At 49.7% G+C, this 21,649-nt stretch overlaps 1 protein-coding gene across 2 annotated transcripts; it reads right to left on the bottom strand.

Moving 5' to 3' along the window:
* Positions 1 to 5,630: 5,630 nt before the first annotated feature.
* UCP3 (uncoupling protein 3) lies at positions 5,631 to 18,807 on the bottom strand. 2 transcript variants are annotated; one of them, XM_026518088.4, is made up of 7 exons: positions 18,613 to 18,807; positions 13,123 to 13,343; positions 12,417 to 12,627; positions 11,946 to 12,146; positions 10,684 to 10,785; positions 9,972 to 10,152; positions 5,631 to 7,465 (listed from the first exon to the last, which is right to left on the bottom strand). In XM_026518088.4, exons 2-7 carry the CDS (start codon positions 13,246 to 13,248, stop codon positions 7,351 to 7,353), a joined length of 936 nt encoding a protein of 311 aa, XP_026373873.1. In that variant the 5' UTR covers positions 13,249 to 13,343; positions 18,613 to 18,807; the 3' UTR covers positions 5,631 to 7,350. The 2 variants fall into 2 exon arrangements, with proteins under 2 accessions (XP_026373873.1, XP_026373874.1); XM_026518089.4 differs by having other exon boundaries at positions 13,123 to 13,293; positions 18,613 to 18,743.
* Positions 18,808 to 21,649: the final 2,842 nt, after the last annotated feature.

Raw genomic sequence — 21,649 nt, 5'->3', positions numbered from 1 at the left:
ACCAACTGAGCCACCCAGGCACCCCAATTTTCTAAAATTTTCATATAAATAGAATGTAATCTTTGGTGTCTAGCTTCCTTTACTTAACATAATTATTTTAACTTTTTTTTTTAATTAGGCTCCATGCCTAACATGGAGCCCAACGCAGACCTTGATATCATCACCCTAAGATCAAGACCTGAGCTGAAAGCAAGAGTTGGACACCTAACCGAATGAGCCACCCAGGCGCCCCCATTCTGGTTTTTTTTTTTTTAGATTTATTTATTTATTTATTTTTAGAGAAGGGGGAGGGGTAGAGGGAGAGAAAGTCTTAAGTAGACTCCATGCTGAACATGGCACCTGACGTGGGGCTTGATTTCATAACCCTGAAGTCAGGCCTGAGCCCAAACCAAGAGTTGGATACCTAACCGACTGTACCACCCAGGTGCCCCAACATAATGAATTTTTAGGTTCATTCATGTTGACATGTGTATCAGTAGCTTGTTCCCTTTTTACTGCGGAGTAGTATTCTGTCGTAGTGATAATGAATGTTGTGTTTGCCCTCTCAGCTGTTGATAGGCATTTGAACTGTTTATAGTTTTGGGCTATTATGAATAATGCTGTTACAGACATACATGTACAAGTGTTTTTGTGGGCATATGCTTTCATTTCGCTTTGGTAAATACCTAAGAGAAGGATGGCTGGATGAGATGGTAGGTGTATATTTAACATTTTAAGAAGCTCAAAAATTTCCAAAATGGCTGTACCAGAGTACAGTCTCACCAACAATGCATGGGAATCCAGTCTGTTTCCTACAAAGTTCACCATTTTTAGGTGACAAAGCCATAGCTCTCTGCCAAATTATTTACCATATTTTATAGATAAAGAAACTGAGGCTCAGAGAGACCAAGAATTTGACCTATGTCACATAGCTACTAAGTATCACAGCTGGGATTCTAGCTTTAGTTTTTGTTGTGAGGTCAATACTCATTCCGTTTACATGAATTCACATGTATACTCATATTCCCAAGAGATTTCCACCCCTGCAGAAACAGATTATTCAGTGTTTTTGGTTCCCAACAGAAAAGCTATATTTCAGGAAAGGATTTTCTTGATCTTTTAAAAATTTACTCAATTTAGAATAAACTTGGACACTTCCCTAATACCATTTACAAAAATTAACTCAAAATGGATCAAAGACCTTTTAGAAAACTCTTAGAAAAAAAAACCCCACCACTAAAAAGCTTCACAACAGTAGATTTTGGAATGATTTCTTGGGTAAGATATCAAAGGCACAGGCACAAAAAGAAAACATAGACAAATTGGAACTCATGACAATTAAAAACTTTTGTGTATCAAAGGACTCAGGCAACAGAATAAAAAGCAACCTACAAAATGGGAGAAAATATTTGCAGATCACATATCTGATAAGAGATTGATATCCTGAATAGGTAGAGAACTCTTAAAACTCCATAACAAAAATAATAACCCAATTCAAATTGGGCAAAGGGCTTGAATAGACATTTCTCCAAACGAGACATACAGATGGCCAATAAGCACATGAAAAGATGCTCGACATCACTGATCATTAAGGAAATGCAAGTCAGAACCACAATGAGATACCACCTCATACCCATTAGGAGAATTATGATAAAAAAATGGAAAATAAATGTTGGTAAGAATGTGAAAAAATTGGAACCCTTGTGCACTGTTGGGGGGAATGTAGAATGCAGCTACTGTGGAAGACAGTATGATGATTCCTCAAAAAATAAAAAATAGAATGACCATATGATCCAGCAGTGATATTTTTGGGTATACCCACAAGAATGGAAAACAGGGTCTTGAGATATTGTACACGCATGTTCATAGCAGCATTATTCACTATTGACCAAAAGGTAGAAGCAACCTAAGTGTCCACTGGCAGGGGAATGGATAAACCAAACATGGTATATACATATAATGCAATATGATTCAGCCTTTAAAGGAAGGAAATTCTGGCACATGCTACAACAAGGATGAACCTTGAGGACATTATGCTGAGTGAAATAAGCCAGTCACAAAAAGATAAATACGGGGGCGCCTGGGTGGCTCAGTCATTAAGCGTCTGCCTTTGGCTCAGGGCCTGATCCCAGGGTCCTGGGATCGAGCCCCGCATCGGGCTCCCTGCTCCGCTGGGAGCCTGATTCTTCCTCTCCCATTCCCCCTGCTTGTGTTCCCTCTCTGTCTGGCTGTCTCTCTCTCTGTCAAATAAATAAATAAAATCTTAAAAAAAAAACAAAACAAAAAGATAAATATGATATGACTGTGCAAAGTACCTGGTATAGTCAGATTCATAGAGACAGAAAGTAGGAATATGGTTGCAGGGAGCTGGGGGAAGGGGAAATGGGGAATTACTGTTTCATAGGAATAGAGTTTCAGTGTTGCAAGATGAAAAAGTTTTGGGGATGTATGGTTGCATAGCAGTATGAATATACTTAATACCACTGAACTGTAGATTTATTTATTTATTTTTTTAAGATTTTATTTATTTATTTGACAGAGATAGAGACAGCCAGCGAGAGAGGGAACACAAGCAGGGGGAGTGGGAGAGGAAGAAGCAGGCTCATAGCAGAGGAGCCTGATGTGGGGCTCGATCCCATAACGCCGGGATCACGCCCTGAGCCAAAGGCAGACGCTTAACCGCTGTGCCACCCAGGCGCCCCTGAACTGTAGATTTAAAAATGGTTAAGATGATAATTTTTTTATTATGTTCAATTAAGAGATGGTAAATATTATATATATATTTTAAAATTAACTAAAAATTCATTCATTTTACAATGTCCTAGGCACTCTGCTAAGGATGAGAGATGCAATTGTAAACATGACCCCATGCATGTCTGCAAAGAATTTACAGGCTCATGGGACTGCCAGGCAGGTAAACACAGTGTAACCAGAGCTGTGGGACTCTGTCAGAGGAGCACCTAAGTTTCCCATGTGTGTCAGACCCAGCATATGTCTAAGAGATAACAGCAGTGGGCAAAGCAATAAACGGTACAAGATCTGTGCCTTTGGTTCATTATCAGAAAGCTTTCTCCTAGGCAGAGCTGGAAATTGTGAGTCTGTTTAATACCCAAGCAATTTGGTTCAGGGACCAGAAAATAATTTGCTAGGAATATTACTGAGGATATTTCTATGTTGTTTAAAACATGTGACTCTCATCCTTCTCTTTTCTTACTACTATGTACAAATTGAATCTTTCCAAGGACTATTGATATTATTACTATTCGTTCACTCAGCTCCCACTTTTACTACCCTTGCCTGGGTTTCAACAACAGCCTCATCTTCCTACGACCAGAGGCCATTCCACTAATTCATTCTTTACAGTGCAGCTAGTCATTCCCTACTTAAAACACTTCAATGGCGGGGTGGTGGGGTGCCTGGGGGGTGCAGTTGGTGAAGCGTCTGGGTTTGGCTTGGGATCGACACCATGTTGGGCTCTCTGCTCAGTGGGGAGTCTACTTCTCCCTCTGCAGCCCCCCCCACTCCTGCTCATGTTCCCTCTCTCAAATAAAGAAATAAAATCTTAAAAAAACAAAACACTTCAATGGCTCCACATTATCCTCAGAATACTCCAGACTCCTTAATGTGGTGTCTTAGTCAGCTTGGGCTGCCATAACAAAGTACCGTACACTGGTGGCTTAAGCAACAGGGATTTATTTCTCGTATTCTGGAGGCTGGGAAGTCCAAGATCAAGGTGCTTGCCGATCTGGTTCCCTGGTGAGGTCCCTCTTCCTGACTTGCGGAAGCCTTCTCACTGTGTCTTCACATGGTGGAGAGAGAAAGAGCGCTCTGGTCTCTCTTACTTTTCTTATAAGGATGCTAATCCCATTATGGGGTTCCCGCCCTTATGCCCTCATCTAATACATGTGAATTTTGGGGGGACACAAACATTCAGTTCATAATATGTAGCTTCTACAGCTTTTCAGGGTCCCTGTTTTCCTCTTGATCCCCATCTCTCTCCTTGCTTCCCTTTAGGTCTACAACCCAGTCATACTGACCACTGGCAAAACTTGGATGCCCCTTGTTCTTGTCTGGTTTCTGGGCCTTAGCACAAGCTATTTCCTCTCCCTAGAATGACCTTTACCCACCCTCTTTTTGCCTAGTTAACTCCTATTTGTTCTTTAGGTGTCTTCCTTCAAGAAGCTTCCTGGCCCCCAGACCAGGTCAGGTGTCCCCAATCTGTGTCCCTGCTCTTAGTGCCTTATGCAGATCTCTAGTGTGGCTTTTATCACTCCGTATGGCTTATTTGTCCTTCCTGCCCCCAACCCTCCACCTCGATGAGCCGCTCGAAGGCGAGGACTGGCCTTGGTCGTGTCAGCACCCAGTACAATGTGTGGCTTATACTGTATGTACAATGAAGGCTTTCCTTTGTATAGCACGCAGCAGTTTTCAGAGTGTCCTGACACGAATTAACTCATCTACAGAGATATAGTTCCTTAACATTCATTCTTCTGAATAAAGTATTCCTTTAAAAAATATTACCTTTACTTAGAAGATTTATGTGAAGTCAGTTATCCGTTATGTCACTAATGTGACTGAGTTGGGGCCAAAACTGTGTCATTTTTGCTTGATACACTAGAAGAGTTTGAGAAAAAGCAGATTTCCTCTTTCTTTTTTTGAGAGAGAGAGTTAGTGAGTATGCGCTTGCAGGAAGGGGAAGAGGCAGAGGGGGAGGGAGAGAGAGAATCTGAAGCAGACTCCTTGCTGAGCAAGGAGCCTGACATGGGCCTCAATCTCATAACCCTGAGATCATAACCTGAGCTGAAATCAAGAGTTGACACTTAACTGGCAGAGCCACCCAGGAGCCCTAAAGCAGATGTCCTCTTAATGACTTGAAGGAGTAGGTGTCTGTGGGTGTGCTGTGGGGGATGGGTGCCCAGAGCTAAGAAGCCAGCTTCCCTGTATGGGCGTCAGCTGGTGATCTGACCATTTTGCAAGATCTCATCCCTGACTTCCTTGTGGCAGAAATCGGGGGCCAGAACTGGGAAGGGCTTGCCTGCTGTGGCTTAGAGGAAGCTGTTTCAGTTCTTAGAATCACTAAACTTTAGAGCTTTCGGTCATTTGGTTCAACCTCTGTCTTTAAAAAGTGGGGAAAGAGATCTAGTATTTTGCCCAGGAAACTGTAGAAGACCTCCCACCAATCTTGTTTTCCTTTCTTCAAAAGCCTGGACTCAGAGGTCACTAAGGTGCTGCTTCCAATCAAATATAGCTCTTAGAATTGATCCTCTCTCTCTTTTGGTATGGTCATCTGAACAGTTCGCTCTGGGTAGAGGATGTGTTAGTATTGCTCTGAGAGGGCGCCGGGGTGGCTCACTTGCTTAAGCGGCCGACTCTTGATTTTGGCTTAGGTAATGATCTCAGGGTCCTGGGATCCAGCCCTGTTAGCCTCCTCGCTCAGCAGGGAGTCTGCTTGAGGCTGCTCTTTCTTCTCTGCCCCTCCCCCTTCCCCTGCTTGTACTCTATCTTTCGAAAATAAATAAATAAATCTTAAAAAACATATTGCTATGTGGAAATTCATGGAAGATGTAGTTCCTGGCCCTAGGAATTTACAAACGGAGACCAGGAGTTTAAGAATGATTGCACATGCCAGGCAAGTCAAAAGAAAGAGAAAATTTTAAATATGAGTTTTATTTGAAAGTCAAACCAGACATTAAATAAAAATAATCTTAATTTTTTTGCTTTTATTTGGACTTTCCAGTTTGTACATATTGATAATCTCAAATTATAATTTAAATTTAGGAAAGTGCTAAGGGTGAGTGGACATTTGCTTTTTCCTCGGGGACGTGGGGGAGTCCGAGTGCGGAGGCAGGGATGACGTTGCTGAGCCCTTCTGCGAGGTGGGGGGTTGTTATTTCCACTTCTCTGCTAGGACACTGAGGTACTAGGATTCCTGGTGGTTAGGTTTCTGGTAAGGTGAGAGGAGGGGGTATTTGAACCCAGTTCTATTATTAACATCACATAGGGTGCTAAAAAGCAGAAAAAGACCAACCTTCTGGGTCCTCATGATCAGCCTGAAAGAGCTCCAGTGAAGTTTAGAAGGAGGTTGTCTGGTTCAAGCCCAGCTTTTACATTCAGACGGAAAAGCCAAAGCCCTGAAAGGCAGAGCAGCTAGGCTGGGCTGAAGGCAGTAGGAGAATGTGGGGCCAAAGGCCCAGCCCCAGCAAACAGGAATCCTGGTGAGAAGGGGCCATTCTGTCCAAGAAGGAGAAGGCAAAAAAAAAAAAAAAAAAAAAAAAAAAATGTTCTCGTTCCCACAGCCTTTATTGAACTACAATAATTTCCCCAAAACCTCTGAGTCCCGCTACGTTAGGCTGTCAGCCTGACATCTACCTCTTTTTCCCCAAGCCGGGCACCCTTCAGGGGCCTCACAGTCCGGCTGGGAAGCAAGGGCTGTGTGGGAGTGGGGCTTCTGTGGGTGCACACCATTCTCTGTCACCCCTGGCCGCCCAGCCCCTGGCTCCTTTGGTCTAACCTCTAGACAACCTTTCAACTTTTCAAAAACTTCCCTGGCAGTTCCTCACTGTCCTGAGAAAATCTTTCCCAAGGCCTTGTCCTTATATTTACATTTGTAAATATCAGAGCTTTTGCTTTTATAACGTGCTTTCATGTCCACCTTGTCACTTGATCCTCATAACATGCCTGGTGAGAGAAGAGGGAGGGAATTATTACTCCCATTTTACAGGAGAGAAGATGGAGTCTGCCCTCTTGATTCTCCAGTGTCATCAGGAAACAGTTATGAATCTCAGCCTCATGCTGGCCCCGAAATGTTCCTTTGGCACAGGTTCCAGGTTTTCTCTCTCTCTTTTTTTTTTGGGTCTCATATTTTCTAGAATCCCAATGGCTTCGAAATAGCAGGCACATTACACATATGGCTGATGATCCACGGTTAGCCAAAGGCTACAGTCACAGCTATGTTGCTTCGGCAGCGTCCCTCCAAACTCCTTAGCTGATTTCCAAGTATCGTGTGCCACTGCTGTCCCATGCTCACAGTCTTTCCTGTTTACAACTCACCATCTAATCAGATTGTTTTTTTAGAGAACATAGGTTTGCAAACTTTTGCTTTATCCAAATGGATGTTTTGGTTTATTTTCTCTTGCCTAAATGTTAGGCATCCAACATCATGGGTCCCCCAAATTAATATAATTTAATTTCCATCTTGTCAGTGCAAAACAAATGTGTTCTTAAGACAAAGCACGGAAGACCAGAATCTCTCCTCTGCTTCTATTTCTTGACTCAGCAGCAAGTGAACAGTTCTGTAAACATGTGTGGGTTTGTGTGTGCCTGGGCCCACTGGTTCTTGTTCCAGTTAAGTACCCAGTGGCCATGCTTTATTCAGAATGGAGATTCCCGTAGCATCTGGACTTTCATCAAGGCCCGTTTCAGTTGCTCATAGGTCACGAACATCACCACATTCCAGGTTCCCAAACGCAAAAAGGATGGTGTAAATCTGATAAGAGAAACAACCAAAACATGAGGTGGAGTGGACTAAGAGTCCCAAACAGATCTCCAGTGCTCGCCCCATTCACAGTGTTAGTGCCAAAGGACCTAGGCTCCTGTTAGTCACAAGCAGTCTCTGAGGTCTGTTCAGGCTTTTTCCTCTCTGCTGAAGGAATTAAGGCAGAAGCAGGAGTCAGGAAAGGAGAGAAAATACATTTTGAGCCAGGTTCTGTGTTAGGCAGTTAATTCCTACAATTCTGTAAGGTAGCTCTGATGGTTGCCAGCTGTCTTTTTTAGAAACTGAGGCCCAGGCGCACCTGGTGGCTCAGTCGGTTAAGCATTGGACTCTTGGTTTGGGCTGAAGTCTTGATCTCAGGGTCGTGGGATGGAGCCCCTAGTCAGGGTCCGTGCTCAGTGGGGAGTCTGCTTGAGATTTTCTCTCTCTCTCTCTCTGCCCCAACCCCCGCTTACGTGCATGCTCTCTTTCTCTCTCTCAAATAAATAAGTAAATCTTAAAAAAAAAAAAAAAAAAAAAGGAACTGAAGCCCAGGGCAGTTAAGGAGCTCAACTAAAACTACCTGACTCCGCCCTGCTGCTGGGTATTTCTGGAATCATTTACATGCTGAGGGGCCATCCCTGAGGAGGCCCTACCAGGGCACCTAGAAGCTGGCGCACCGGAGGGTGAAGACTGGGTGACCCCCACTTTAGCTAATCTCCAGAGAGCCTGCCTGTCCTGTGACAGCACAGCTGGGAGACAGTCCCCACCTCAGACTCAGGGAGGAGCCTGGGACCTGGGCCTGCTCCCTCTTCAGCCTTTCTCTCTCTGCGAATCCCCTGCTGGTCCTCTCCTCTCCGGCCAGACTTGCTTCCATGCCTTTGTCTGAGCTGCTCCTTCTGCCTGGGAATGTCCACTGCTCTCCTTCTTGCCTGGCTGGTTGCTCTTGGCTCTGCAGGACTCAGCTTGGGCACCATAGCCTCATACCAAGGTCTCTCCAGAACCCTCAGCCTAGGCTTCCCAGGGAGAATAGCACTGGGGCAATGAATGTGAACTGCGGAGTCCGACCTGGGTTTAGACCCTAGCTCTATCAGTTTCTAGCTTCAGAACCTAGGACAGGTTACTTAATCTTTCTAAGCCTCAGTGTCCTCATCTGTAAGATGAGGAACATAACAGTATTTACCTCATAGAGTTGTGAAGGATTAAATGAGTTAATGTATAGCATACAGTGCAGTGCCCAGTATCCGTAAATGCTCCATAAATGTCACCTGTGTCTGCTGCTCTTTGAGGAAAGCACAGGGCCTGGCACACAGGAGATGCTCAGTAAATGTTTTCCAAGTGAAAGAATAAACGGACAGGTGGCTACTGCTGATGATTATAATGATAGAAGCACTTATAGGAAAAGAACAGTCTGACAATTGGAAAAGTTTTAACCCTCACTTGCAGGGTTGAGAGCCAGATTGCTTGTTGGGTCCAGTCTAACGTTGGGTACCTGAAAACTATCTGCTGAAGGCATCAGTGGGGGGAGGTGTGTGGGCCAAGCCAAGAGCTTGGCAGTGGGACGGATGATGACATGTGGGGTGGCATCTGACGATCTGGGCTAGAGCCATGGCTCTTACATTTTAAGTCTGTGATCTTGGGTAAGTCACTTGACCTTTCTGAGTCTCAGTTTCTTCCTCAGTAAATGTGGAGAATACTGCCCAGTTCAGGGAGTTGTTGAGATAATCTGTGTAAAGTGCTTTGAGTAAGGCCTCGTACTTCGTGACTTAGCGGTCATGGTGATTGTTAATAACCTACATTATTGACTGCTGGCTTTTGGCTAGGGAGGTGAAAGGCGTATAAGCCACCAGTTCTGGCTTCAAGGAGCTTGTGATCTAGCATGTGGGATAAGTTAAACTTACAAATCCTGTAACACAAGGGAGGAGATGGTAAATACCATAAAAATGCTATCAAGAACATATTGCTGAAGGTCACAGGGAGGAGGAAAACTTTATAGCTGAGAATGTTGGGGAGGAGGTGGCATTTGAACTAGGTCTGAAGCATGGCTAAGGCTTAGAGCATGTGCGTGAGGTGGGAAAGGCATTCTGTTAAGAGGGCATGGTAAAAGCAGACACAGAAGCAAGAAAACGTGACGTGTGTTGTGCATTTTGGCCGCCATCAGTGGTGATCCATAGTCATGACCGTGGGTTGGAGAAGTCTCAGGACTACCAACCACCTTTCCCTCCTCCTCCCTTGCCCAATAAGTTTGGGGATAGACAGCATTTTGACCTATGCCTAGACTTCTTTTTCTCAGGTAAGCCTCCCCTGACTCTCCAAATCAGATTTGGTCCACCTTATTATTTTTTAAATTTTCATACATAGTTCTTTATATTTGTCCTTTGTGGCATTTACATCTGTGCTGTTCACCATGTGGACCATGGTAGGCACATTATGCATGGAAGGAAGGAAAGAAGGAAGGAGGGAAGGAAACAAGCCCAGGTTCTCTGGGAGGGGCTGCTGGAGGCAGGAGGGGGAGGCTCACCCCTTATAGAAGGCTGTGGGGCCCTCATGGATCAACAACTTCAGCATACAGTCCAGGGGGCTGCGATATTGGCCTGGAGGCGAGTTCATGTACCGGGTCTTCACCACGTCCACTGGGGAGGCCACCACTGTGGCACAGAAGCCGGCTCCAAAGGCGGAGATGAAGTGGCAGGGGAAATTGTCTGTAGCAGGGAAGGGAGGAACAAGTATGGAGCCATGAGACGGCAGTGCGCTTGCTTTCTGTTCCACATGCGTCATCATTTGTCTTCACTAAACTGGGGACTCCCTGAGTGTAAGGATAGCGCTTTCTAAAGCTCTCAGAGGACTCGCAAAATGGAACAGGGCTGTCCCACAGTTGGAAGGCTGTGCAGCCCAGCGATCTCATTAGAAGAAAATGAAGTCAGAGAAGGCGACTCTTGCTTAAAGATGCACGGTGGGAAGTGCTGGGCTGGAATCCAGGGTTCTGGGTTCCACAATGATGGACTGGGCATTTTTTAAAGATCTAACTGGCATTATTAGGTGAGTCATGAATTGGGCAGCACCCCATCTATCAAGTAGAGAGGCACTCCTGTACTGGGCATTTTTACTGGGCACTGCTCCTCTCTCTGCTTCTTCTAACACCCAGTTGCTTCTGATGGTGCCCACTCTGTGGAATTCCGGGTTCCCTTCCTGCTGTGGGAGGGCAGCTCCCTGGATGGAGCCCAGGGCCTCACCAGTGAGCAGGTGATAGTCTAGCAGCTTCTCCTTGATGATGTCATAGGTCACCATCTCAGCACAGTTGACGATGGCATTCCTTGTGATGTTGGGCCAAGTTCCTGTGAAGGATGGAGAGGGGGCTGATGAGTGAAAAATAGATGTGGACACCCTGGTTGCAAGGCCACAGGCCCAGTTTGGGGGCAGAATGCTCCATTCCAGGGGTCTCAGAGGATCCTGCCTCAGGTGAGCGGATTCTGCCCTTTCCAGTCTGGGGTTAACTCGTACATTATCCATGTCCGCCTCAGAGACAGAAAACAGAGAGGCCCTCTTATGTTTGTTAGAGCCGCATTTTGGAGAATAATCTGCATTATCTATCAAAATTAAAATATGCCTGCCTGAGACCTGGCTAAAGCCAGGCAAGGAAGCCTTTCTTTGGAGGAGGGAGGCAAGACTCTCGGAGCAGTGACAGAAGCTAGCCCTGGAAGACTCCAGGAGAGCTTCAAGACCCAGCCACTGATAACACAGATGAGGGCTGGGCTTTGGGAGAGCACAGAGCAAATCAGGCTGTGACCCAGGTGTCCTGTCCTTAACCTTCACTGGGTCACTGTTTCTTCTGCAAGTATTTGTATGACCCCTGGTCTGCAGGTGGGAGAGATTCCAGCATTTGTCAAGGTGGCCTCCACTCGGACACATAGGGAACCCGGAAGCCTTACTCCTGAGGAAGCCCCGTCCTCATCACAACTCCCTTCCCCTGACAGCTCACAGCTGCCTCCTCCACTGGCCTCTGTTTCTTCTCCAGGCCCTATAGTCCCCCCAGATAGAACTTTGCTGGGGAAGCCCTTCCCTCCCGTCTCCACACACCTAGAGCCCACAGAGCCTTGAGGGTCTGCTTATGCATCCCCTTCCCCCTGGAGCCCGCACGACCTCTCATGCCTCTGGCCATGTACCTCTGCGTGAACCTCACGCATCCTGCCCTGTGGAATGGCTGCTCCTTGACATGTCTCATCTCCTCTCTTTGTCTGTGAGAGCCATGCGGTATGGAAGGTATCCTCTTCATTTCTGTCTCCCTCACAGCAACCCGCACATGCTGAGGGGTTGACGAGTGGAACGGAATTTGGGGCACTGTGGCAGGTCAGTGTGATGGTTTTGGTTGGGATGTTCTTACAGAATCACTGGAACGTACCCTGCTGGGAGTTCCCCCCTTGCTCGGTTCTCTGTCCTAGCTCAGGGGTAAGGCATGCTCTGCCCACGGCCCTCCGAGCCTGGAGTCCGGACCTACCTTTCCACAGGCCCCTGACCCCTTCCTCCCTGGCGATGGTCCTGTAGGCATCCATTGTCCCACTGTACTTCCTGTTGCTCCCGGCCCCCAGGTGTATGCTGGCCTGGAACCGGATCTTCACCACATCCGTGGGCTGGGCGCACGAGACCGCCATGGCCCCTGTGGTGCAGCCCGCCAAAATCCGGGTAGTGATGCTCGAGTCTGGAGAGGAGAGACAGTGGGTCAGTGCTCTGCCCCCCAGCACTTCTCCGGGCCGGATGCTGTGCTCTGTGGAGCTGCCCCTGCCTGATGCCTGCCTCTTCTGCTAGGCTCAGGCTCCTGACAGCGGCTCAGTCTCCTCGTGAGTGTCTCTGAGCGGCCTCCTACGCCCCAGCTCTGCCTCTGAGTCCGTACTGCCCTCACCTCTGACCCGCTAGCCTAGAGTCCGCTTCTGCCTACCCCCTTGGTGTCTACGGGATACTGGGCACTCACGGTCCGATCCTTTGGGGGTGTAGAACTGCTTGACAGAGTCGTAGAGGCCAATGCGGATGGAGGCAAAGCTCATCTGGCGGTGGAGGCCGGCGACCAGCCCGTTGTAGGGGCTGCGGGGGCCCTCGGTGCGCACCATGGTCAGGATGGTGCCCAGCACGCCGCGGTACTGGGGTCTCTGGGCTGCCTGGGTGGCCTGGTTCTCCCCCTGGATCTGAGGAACACCCCAACAGAGGCGTGAGGAGCTGGGAGGGGGGCAGGGGGGCTGTGTGCGGAGGGACCTGTCCAGGGCTGGTTCTCGAGCACAAGCAGGACGACAGCATCACGTCCCAGTAAAAACGGCTGAGGTTTGCGCACAGCGTATCGCTCAAGAACCGTTACACGTGGTGTGGGGCTCCGCCCTCAGAGCAAAGGGAGGGCAGATCATTTTTCCCACAACGAGTGGTCAGTGGTCTGCCCAAGGTCACACAGTTACTTACTTTTACTTCACACTCCAGGGGTTACAAAGGAGGGTGAGGCCATGAAGGGCCCAAGGAGCCAAGATGCTTTTGTCTTGGATGATGGTGGGCGGGGTTGCGAACAGTGGAGTGAGTGGCCTGCTCAGGGTTCTGTGTGAGGAAGATCAGGCCGGCGCACACAAGAGGTGCTGGAGTGGAGAACTCAGTCCCTCCTTTGATCTGAACAGTGACCCTTGCCAAAAAGCACCTACCTGCAGGCGAACCTTGGCTGTGTCCAGTGGAAAGGTGAGGAGATCAGCAAAACAGGCCGCTGTGCCTGCCCCCAGGAATTTCACAGCTGTGGTGGGAGGTACCTCTGAAGGCTTTAGTCCAACCATGGTCCCAGAAGATTCTGCCTGGTCCCTCCAGGGCCCAGCAGAGGTCTAAGGAGAGAGGCCGCTTTGCAGTCCTGAGCTTTAGTGCAGGGAGGAGGCTGCAGGAGACAGGCCAGAGGAGGCAGATGGACCTTGGGCCATCCGGACCCGTCTCCAAGCTCCTTTCAGCACTGGGAGAAGCTTTAGTAAGAGAAAAGCCTGGGCATTGCTCTGCTTAGCTGTGTGGACTTGGCTTATAAGAACAGGTCACTTTCCCAGCCCTTCTCTCTTGCGATCCTCCCCCTACTCCCCTCCTCTCTCCACCAACCAGGTGATCTTCATCCTTTAGAGGAGGAAACTGAGGCTCAGGCAGGGACCAGACCTCATTCTGACTCTACCCTACAACCCTGTTCTCCTTCTCCTGCATCAAGCTGCTCCCTGGGCCTACCAAGTCTCTCCACTTCAAGTCCTTCTGTCCCAAATCCACAATATAAATGTGCCTCGTGACTCACCTAAGCTGTTAGTTATCTTGGGTGAAAGCTTGTTTTTTTGCAAGGCTGCCTGAATATACTCTTACTATACTTAAAATGAAATCCTTCCCAGCCTGTGATTCCTCCTCTGTCACTAAAGATTGTTAATCTATGACTAGAGACGCTTCCTGCCAACACTGTGGGATTCCTGGGGCTGATGTTCTGCTTTGGAGGAGGGAGGGAGACTGGTCCTGGGCTCCCCTGCTGCTCTGCCTCCCCACAGCTCCTAGGGAGATGGGGCTACAGAGCGTCCCGCTGCTACTGTTGGGGGCAGTGGCATCTGCTCCGCCTGGCCCAGCACATGCTCTTTCCCCCTCACACCTCTGAGGGCATCCCTTCTCAGCTGTAGAGAACGGGCTTCTCAGACAGAGAAGGATCGGCCTTGGGTCGAGAGAATGTGCCCCCTCTCCCCGTGTGTGCTCGTGCCTGCACCTGTCCTACTGCTGGCCGAGCAGGGGCACGTTCACACCCGAAGGCCTTGGTTTAGTTGGGGTTACCTTGCGAACCTGGCACGCCTGTCACGGGCAGCCCTGCATTCTCATAACCTGGACTTCTGTGCATCTGGCTTTTGGCGCTGATGCCATTCTTAGCAGGTCACACCCCCTGGCACCCAACTCACACATACCCCCTAGTGTGCTGGGATCCTGGATTCTTCAGTGTCCTCACCCCTGGAGCCAGGGCCAGCCCCACAGAGTTGTGAGGTGGGCACAGTGTATGTCCCCTTCCCTATGGGGCAATAAAAACTCTGGTCCTGTGGTGAGGAGACCTGAACTCCTGCCCAGTCTTCATGGCTTACTAATGGTGGTGGGAACGTGGCTGTGTCATTTGACTTCTCTTGGGTAAATGAGAAAAATATATTACCTGCTCACCAATGATAAATTGGATGCCAAAAGATAAGGGTGACCACCGAAGTCTTCTTTCAGTACTGCCATCTAGAAGTCTGGTTCTCTCTATGCTGTCCCCTCAACCTACATGGCACCTAAACTCTTGTGCTTGCTGCCACCTTTCCCTAAAGAGCCTGCTCTTAAGAAGAAACCGATGTTCTAATTCAGGCTAAAGTATACGTGATTATCTTAATGACCGGGTTATTTCTTGACCACTATAGTAGGTACTAGGGAAGGAAGGGTACGGAGTGACTCAGGTTTGGCCCTGGCCTTCAAGGAGCTTGCTGATAGGTGTTGAATTGGCTAGGGAATTAAGGAGGAATGGGATGGAGGAGGAAGGGTTGAGGTTGGAACTCACCAGCCACTGGATCCCATTCTGGAAGCCTAGGTCATAGTATGGTTGGACTTTTAAATTATGCCCAGAGGAAGGGGATGCTTTTATTTATTTATATTTTAAAAGATTTTTATTCATTTATGAGTGAGAGAGGGAGAGAACGAGCAGGGAAGAGCACTTATTCAGAACAAAGTCCAAGCCCCTGCCATGGTTGGTGGACTCCCTAAGCCCCACCTCCTGCTAGGTTCTGCGCTGGACATTCCAGGAAGTCCGGGGATGAGCAAAAACAACCTGTGGGACTTGCCCACAAGGAACTCTCAAGGAGTCTTGTGGGGGCATCAGACACGTCCTCAAAGAACTAGTGCAAGATGGGTTGGACCAATGTCAGAGGGGAGGGAAGCCCCAAGAAGAGACTCAAAGGAGGGGGAAACCCCCTCTTTTGTTTGTGAGGTGGAATAAGAACCATTTCATGGTGGAGGGTGGAAGGAGGGTCACATAAGTTAGGCTTTGAAAAGTGGGTGGGACTTTGGCAGCTGAAGCAGGAAGGGTGCTCCAGATGCAGGGAAGGGCATGAGCTAGTGTGAGAGTCTAGGGCATGGATTCAGGTAGGAGGGGAAAATGACCGCCTGGCCGTGAGGCCCTCCCAGTAGAGTTTTACACACAATCCCACTGAATTCTCACACCCTTCCTGAGAGCTAGCTGCTCCTTTCCCCTACTTTTGGATGAGCAAACCAGGGCTTTGAGACATTAGCTTGCTGAGTGTTACCAGCCACTGGTGTCAGAGCCTGGCTCACTCTGCTATACTAAGCTCAAAACAACCTTGGGAAGAAGGCAGGGCAGCATTTAAATCCATTTTACAGATGAGAAAAAGGCTTAAGGTGGAGAGAGACTGATTTAAAGGCACAGAACCTCAACTGAATTCTTCTGATGGCGATGAGGTCCCTTCACCATTCACCTAGGGACCCCAGTGGGTACAGTAGTATGGGTTTCCAGACCTTGTCTTTTTTATCGAGGGCATTCAAAGCCCTTTGCAGTGAATGAATTATATGCAAACCCATCTAGAGGATTAAGTGCCGAGCATACAGAACAACAGCGTGGTGAGGAAGGCTGGGTGGGCATCACTGCCCAGCTTGGCAGATGAAGAAAATGGCCTGAAAGGCTGAGACGTGTGTGCCACACAGCCAGACCTTGGGCTTCCTCTGCAGTGTTCCTCCCACAGCCTGTCTTCCTGCTTTTTTTTTTTTTTTTTTTTAAGATTTTATTTATTTATTCGACAGGATAGAGACAGCCAGCGAGAGAGGGAACACAAGCAGGGGGAGCGGGAGAGGAAGAAGCAGGCTCCTAGCGGAGGAGCCTGATGTGGGGCTCGATCCCATAACGCCAGGATCACGCCCTGAGCCGAAGGCAGACGCTTAACCGCTGTGCCACCCAGGCGCCCCTGTCTTCCTGCTTTTCTGTACTGCTTCCCTGAGGGTCCAAGAAGGATCTGGCTCCTAGGGGTGGTGGTGTGGAGGCCCTGGTGCCCATGGACCTGAGCCTGGTGGAGGGGACAGACTGCAGCGTGCTAGGGGAACACTGTCCCCCACTTGCCTCCTTCCCATTTTCCTTTGCCTACAGAAGACCAGCAGCTGCCAGCAGGGCTCCGTTCCCAGCAGGGAGGCTGTGTCTGGGGCTGGAGGGCATGTGCAGGTGTCTGTGCGAGCAGCTGCCTCTCCTGTTCCAAGTCCTGGCATTTCCCCAGCCTTTCCCCTTCTCTGACGTGAGTTGGACTGCTCAGAGCTCCAACGTCAGGAATCTGGTGATTCCTCCTAGCTCAGAGCTAGGGAGGCCCTTGGGGGTCATGTTCTCTAATGTCTCTTACTGGTTGTAGGAGTATCTTTTCTTCAAAGCCTTTGGTAGCCGCTCAGATTCTAATAGAAGCATCCTGCTAGTTAGGTATTTTTACTCCACATGCAGAGTTACAAACTGAGGCCCAGACAGGTGAAATGACCTGTCAGAGGTCACACGGTGAGCGGAAGTGGGATTCCCACCAGGGCTATGGGACTCTGAGGCATTCTCTGGTCTTAGCCCCCTGGTGCAGAGGATTTGTGATGTACCTGGGCCCACAGGGAACACTTCATGAGTTTTGTCTCATGGACTGGGTCTCCCTGGGGAAGCCTCTTTTCCCCTGGCCTGGGGGTTGGGGAAGGCTGAGCTGTCAAGAAACTCCTTTGCCCCTGCCTCTGGTCCCACACCTCCTTGTTGATTAGCTCATTAACTGCCTCATTGCCCCCCTAGATAGGGGGCCCCAAAGGCAGGGATAGGGTGTACTTATCCTGCTTCTCTGGGTAGCCTGGTACAGGGATGGCCCAGGGCTCGAGGGGCCCAGGGAGGACCAGATGACCAAGGAACCCCACTTGCTGAAGTGGAGAAATGGGAAATGAAATCAGAGAAGCCCACAGTGTTCTTTGGTGGAGGGTCTGGAGTACCAGGGCTGTACTGAATCTAGCAGAGAATGGGGAGTGGTTTGTGGTTCTCGAGTAGAGGAATGACACCATCAGACCAGTTCAGAGTATGGTCGTGCAAACGTCAAGGCTGGACTGGAAGGGGAGAGGCCAGCGAGGAGGCTGTTGGAATGGTGCAGCAAGAGGTGTTGGAGCCTGAACTCAGGCAAGAGCAGCGGCCATGGGTGAAGCCGGAGCCTGTTCAGATGCAGTGCTGAGCCACCCATGGGAGCCAGAATGGATGGGCAGGGACTCAAGTCAAAAGCCATACCTTGTGGCAGGGGGCTCTAGAACTCTCATTATTCAAGTTGTGGTGGAGAGGGAGGCCACAATGGTAGACTCAGGTAGGGGCTGCCCTGAGGCCACGGCTTCCCGCCTCCCTTCCCTCTTGACTCCAGTCTCCTGAATTGATACTTAAGGAAATCTAGCAGCCAGCAGAACTTTGCCAGTGGCAAAGGGGAAGTTGAGAGCAGAGCTCTTCTCTCTGTAGCTCCATTGGGGCACCTGAGGGATGGAATGTTCCAGCTACATGGCCACAGTGGTGCCCCATTAATGTCTGCTCGGTGCTTCCTGCATGAGGCACGGTGCTGAGGGCTTTATAGGTATTGACTAATTTAGTCCTTTTATACGGCTGTACGGTAGTTGTCACAATGATTCCCACTTCATAAACAAGGGACCTCAGGCTCTGAGGGCTTCAGCTAGTCATAAGACGGAAGGGATGGGGCCAGAACTGCAGTCTGTGCCACGGTCCGGAGCCTCACGCTTCAGGGAGAGCTCAGGATCCCTGGAGTGCTTGTTTACAGAGTGGATTCTCAGAGGCCCTCAGCGCCAGAGATCCCGATTCAAGTCTGGGCTGGGGAATCTGTTCTCCATGGCAGCTCGGAAGCAGGGATCAGAGGACCCCCTTCTGAGATGCCCTTCCTGATCTCACCCTCCTGACAAAGCCTCCACAGCGTATCCCTGCTGAGGAAGCCCCCACAGTGCCCCCTCATCGGGGTTGCAGTTCCCCCTCTTGACTCGGCGGGGGAGGAGCGAGATCTGCCAGCTCTGTAGTGATCCCAGGCTAGTGCTCTCCGTCAGCTCCTGGCTGCTCTCTGTAGGCTGCCGTGAAGGGCAGAACATGGAGGAGGGGGGGGGGGTGGAGAATGGGGTCTTACCTGTGAGTCCAGCCAGGGTAGGGGAAGCACAGGGCCTCCTTAGGGCTCCTTAGGGCTCCATCCCAGGAGCTGGCAGCGGGGATCTAGTTGCCCCCTCGCCATTCAGTGTTGTCTCTACTGCCTCTGGCTTGGCACCTGTCTTTATACACTCCAGCTGACCTGAAACCTTACCCTACTGAAGCTTGGTTGACAGCCTGATCACTTGACGAGAGGCAGCTGGCTGGTGAGGGAGGCGAGGGGAAAGGTCAGCGTTCCAGATCTGGTTTAGTTCCTCTGACTTGGGGTTCTTTAAAATAGCTCCTTCCAGCTAAAAGAGCTACCTCAGGTAATAAGGGCACAGAGGGGGTAGGGGTTGGACCTGTCACCTTTGAGAATTCAAAGGTCAAGGCCACACGTGATAGGCTGGGTAGGGCTCTCCTAACATTAACAATGATAGTAACGGTCATTTCTTTGTGCCTAGTATGTGCCAGATACTTAATACACACTATTTCTATTTTTCACAACCCTGTGAGGTAAGCACTATTAAGATACTGTTGTTTACATATATATATATATATATATATATTATTTATTTCAGATAGAGGGAGTGAGCACAAGCAGGGTGGAAGGAGAGGGAGAAGCAGACCCTCTGCTGAGCAGGGAGCCCGACACGGGGCTCGATCCCAGGACCCCGGGATCATGGCCTGAGCTGAAGGCAGACGCTTAAGTGACTGAGCCACCCAGGCACCCCTGTCTCTATAGATTTCTGAACCCTTCATATAAGTAAAATCGTACAGAATGTGACTGGCTTTTTTTCAGTTAGCATAGTGCTCTCAAGACACGTCCGTGTTATAGCTCGTATCGGTACCTCATTCCTTTTTTATTGCTGAGCCTCGGAACATTTGTAATGCTTCCTTTACAGAGGAGAAAACGGTGTCAGGGAGGAACAAGGACTTACCCAGGTCATACTGCTAGTATATGGCAGGGCCCAACTTCCGGCCCTTAAATTATATCCTATTCTGGGCCTATCTGCTGTGACCATTACCATCTCAGACATGACACTTGGAGGCTTCAGCACGGACATTGCTGAAGGGAGCCAGAGGGAGCTGGGAGAAGTGTGTGGAGCACAGCTGGGAGGGTCCCTAGCAGCTGCTACTACTGTGGGCCCCATCAGTAGGCGCTGAGGGGAAGGGTGGGGCACATCTGAACCTGGGACCCAGGTGACACAGGAAAGAGGAGGGGAGGGTGACAGGAGAAGAGATTGGGGGGGAGGGAGTTAACTGGGTAGGGCAGAGGAATAGGCAGAAGCCATTTCTGGACTTGGGCGCAGAGCCATGGCCACAGGGCATTGGTCACAAGTCCAGACACTCAAGTGCAAAGCCAGGGCTGTGCCTGTCCTCTTCCTTGGACCAGGCCCTGCCTTCACATCGGTAGCACAGGCAGTTGTGTAGTGTTTATAAGGGAAGGGGCTGCTAGGACTGCTGAGGTTGGGCTCGGGAAGAAGGTTCTGGGCTCCAGCTGGAAATGCTGGCCTGGAGGTGGTGGGTGAATTGCAGTGGATACATGGGGAGGGATAAACAACAGGAGCTCAAACAAGGAGGCCATGGGCCCTGGAATACCCCGAGGGAAGACTCAGCTTACAGTGGCCTGGGAGGCTTCTTGAGGGCAGGGCCAGGTGTGTCTGCTCTGGCTCCCTGTCCCCAGAACCCAACAGGCACTAGAAGTTCCATGGTTGGCTGCAAGGGGCTGGGATCAGCCAGCATCCAGTGACCAGAAACACCCATTTTCAGGTCTCTGCAGACGCAGTGCCTGAGAGGAAGTGAGGGAGAGGATGGCTGGTTGTCAAATATGTACCTCGTGCCCTTACGCCAGGCTGCATGGCTTACAAGGCATTTCACCTCTGAGCTGTCACCGGGAAAGAGCTCCAACTTTCAGGGAGAAGATACTGGTAAATAACACACTCTTTTTAAGTGTAGGTGATGGTTTACAGACCCTTAGGGTGCCCTTGTGTTATTGGGGGCTGCCCTGAGCCTGGGTAGGAGAAACCAACTGGGTAGCAGCAGCCTGTGTCCTCCTGTGGCCTTATCCTGACTTGACCCAATCAGGTTATTTACAGAAGCTGGAGCAGGATTTGGAAGGAATATTCTTCACCTGAGGCTTAACCCCTCAGGCCTGGGCCCCTGACTGCCCCTCTGTAGGTTCTATGTGGCCTTAAGGGAGGTGGGGCCCCCTGCCTCGAAAGCTCCCACTGTGAACCTGAGAGGAAGGCACTGGGGATGGGGTGAGCTGGCAGGCTGAAGGCTGGGGGGCTGAGATGAACAAGAAAGGGGAACAGCCTGGTCAGAGGGCACTTCACTGATGAGGGGGCACTTGGTCCCTCCTTGGGGTTCGTGCAGGACCCTATAGCCTCAGGCACATCCTGCCTGTCTCAGAGTTGTGGGTGTGCTTGCCTGTCTGCTGGTTTGCTCCAGGAGCTCCAGGAGAGTGGGGGAGGTGTGGGAGGAGCTGACATTTCCTCGGCTTCCACTAAGTGCCAAGTGCGGGCGAAGCACTTTCACAAATGTCATCTCGTTCCATCTCGCAACAACCCCCTGAAGCGTTATTATCTCCATTTTACAGATGAGGCAACAGAAGCTCAGATGGAAGGACAGTCAAGCCGGAGGAGACCTATCAGGGCAGTGGCAGCGTCAGACCTGTCTCTTCCCTGTCCCCAGCAGCATGTGGCCCTGAGTACTCTCCTGGTTCTTTCTCTGGGTTCGTCCTCCGACTTTTCTAGGAAGCCCGCCCTGGTTGTTCCAGCCCACATGGTCTTTCTCCATGAATTTCCTGAATTCAGAGCGCTCGCTGGCTACTCCGTGTGTGCAGAAGCCTTGTGACATCTCTGGGAATGTTTCGTGTGATGATTCATTTCCTAGCTCCTTCAACAGAGGCAAATGACTTAACTTTGGTGCGTTTCAGTTTATAAAATGGGTATCGTGATCTGTAGGCTACAGAATTGTTATGAGGACTAAGCAAAATGACGTGTGCTTGGGGAGGAAAGTGGGGCCCTCCATGTTAG

Source organism: Ursus arctos, unplaced genomic scaffold (genome assembly GCF_023065955.2).
Source record: "Ursus arctos isolate Adak ecotype North America unplaced genomic scaffold, UrsArc2.0 scaffold_22, whole genome shotgun sequence".
NCBI lineage: Eukaryota > Metazoa > Chordata > Mammalia > Carnivora > Ursidae > Ursus > Ursus arctos.
This window is presented reverse-complemented; position numbering and strand designations above follow the sequence as displayed.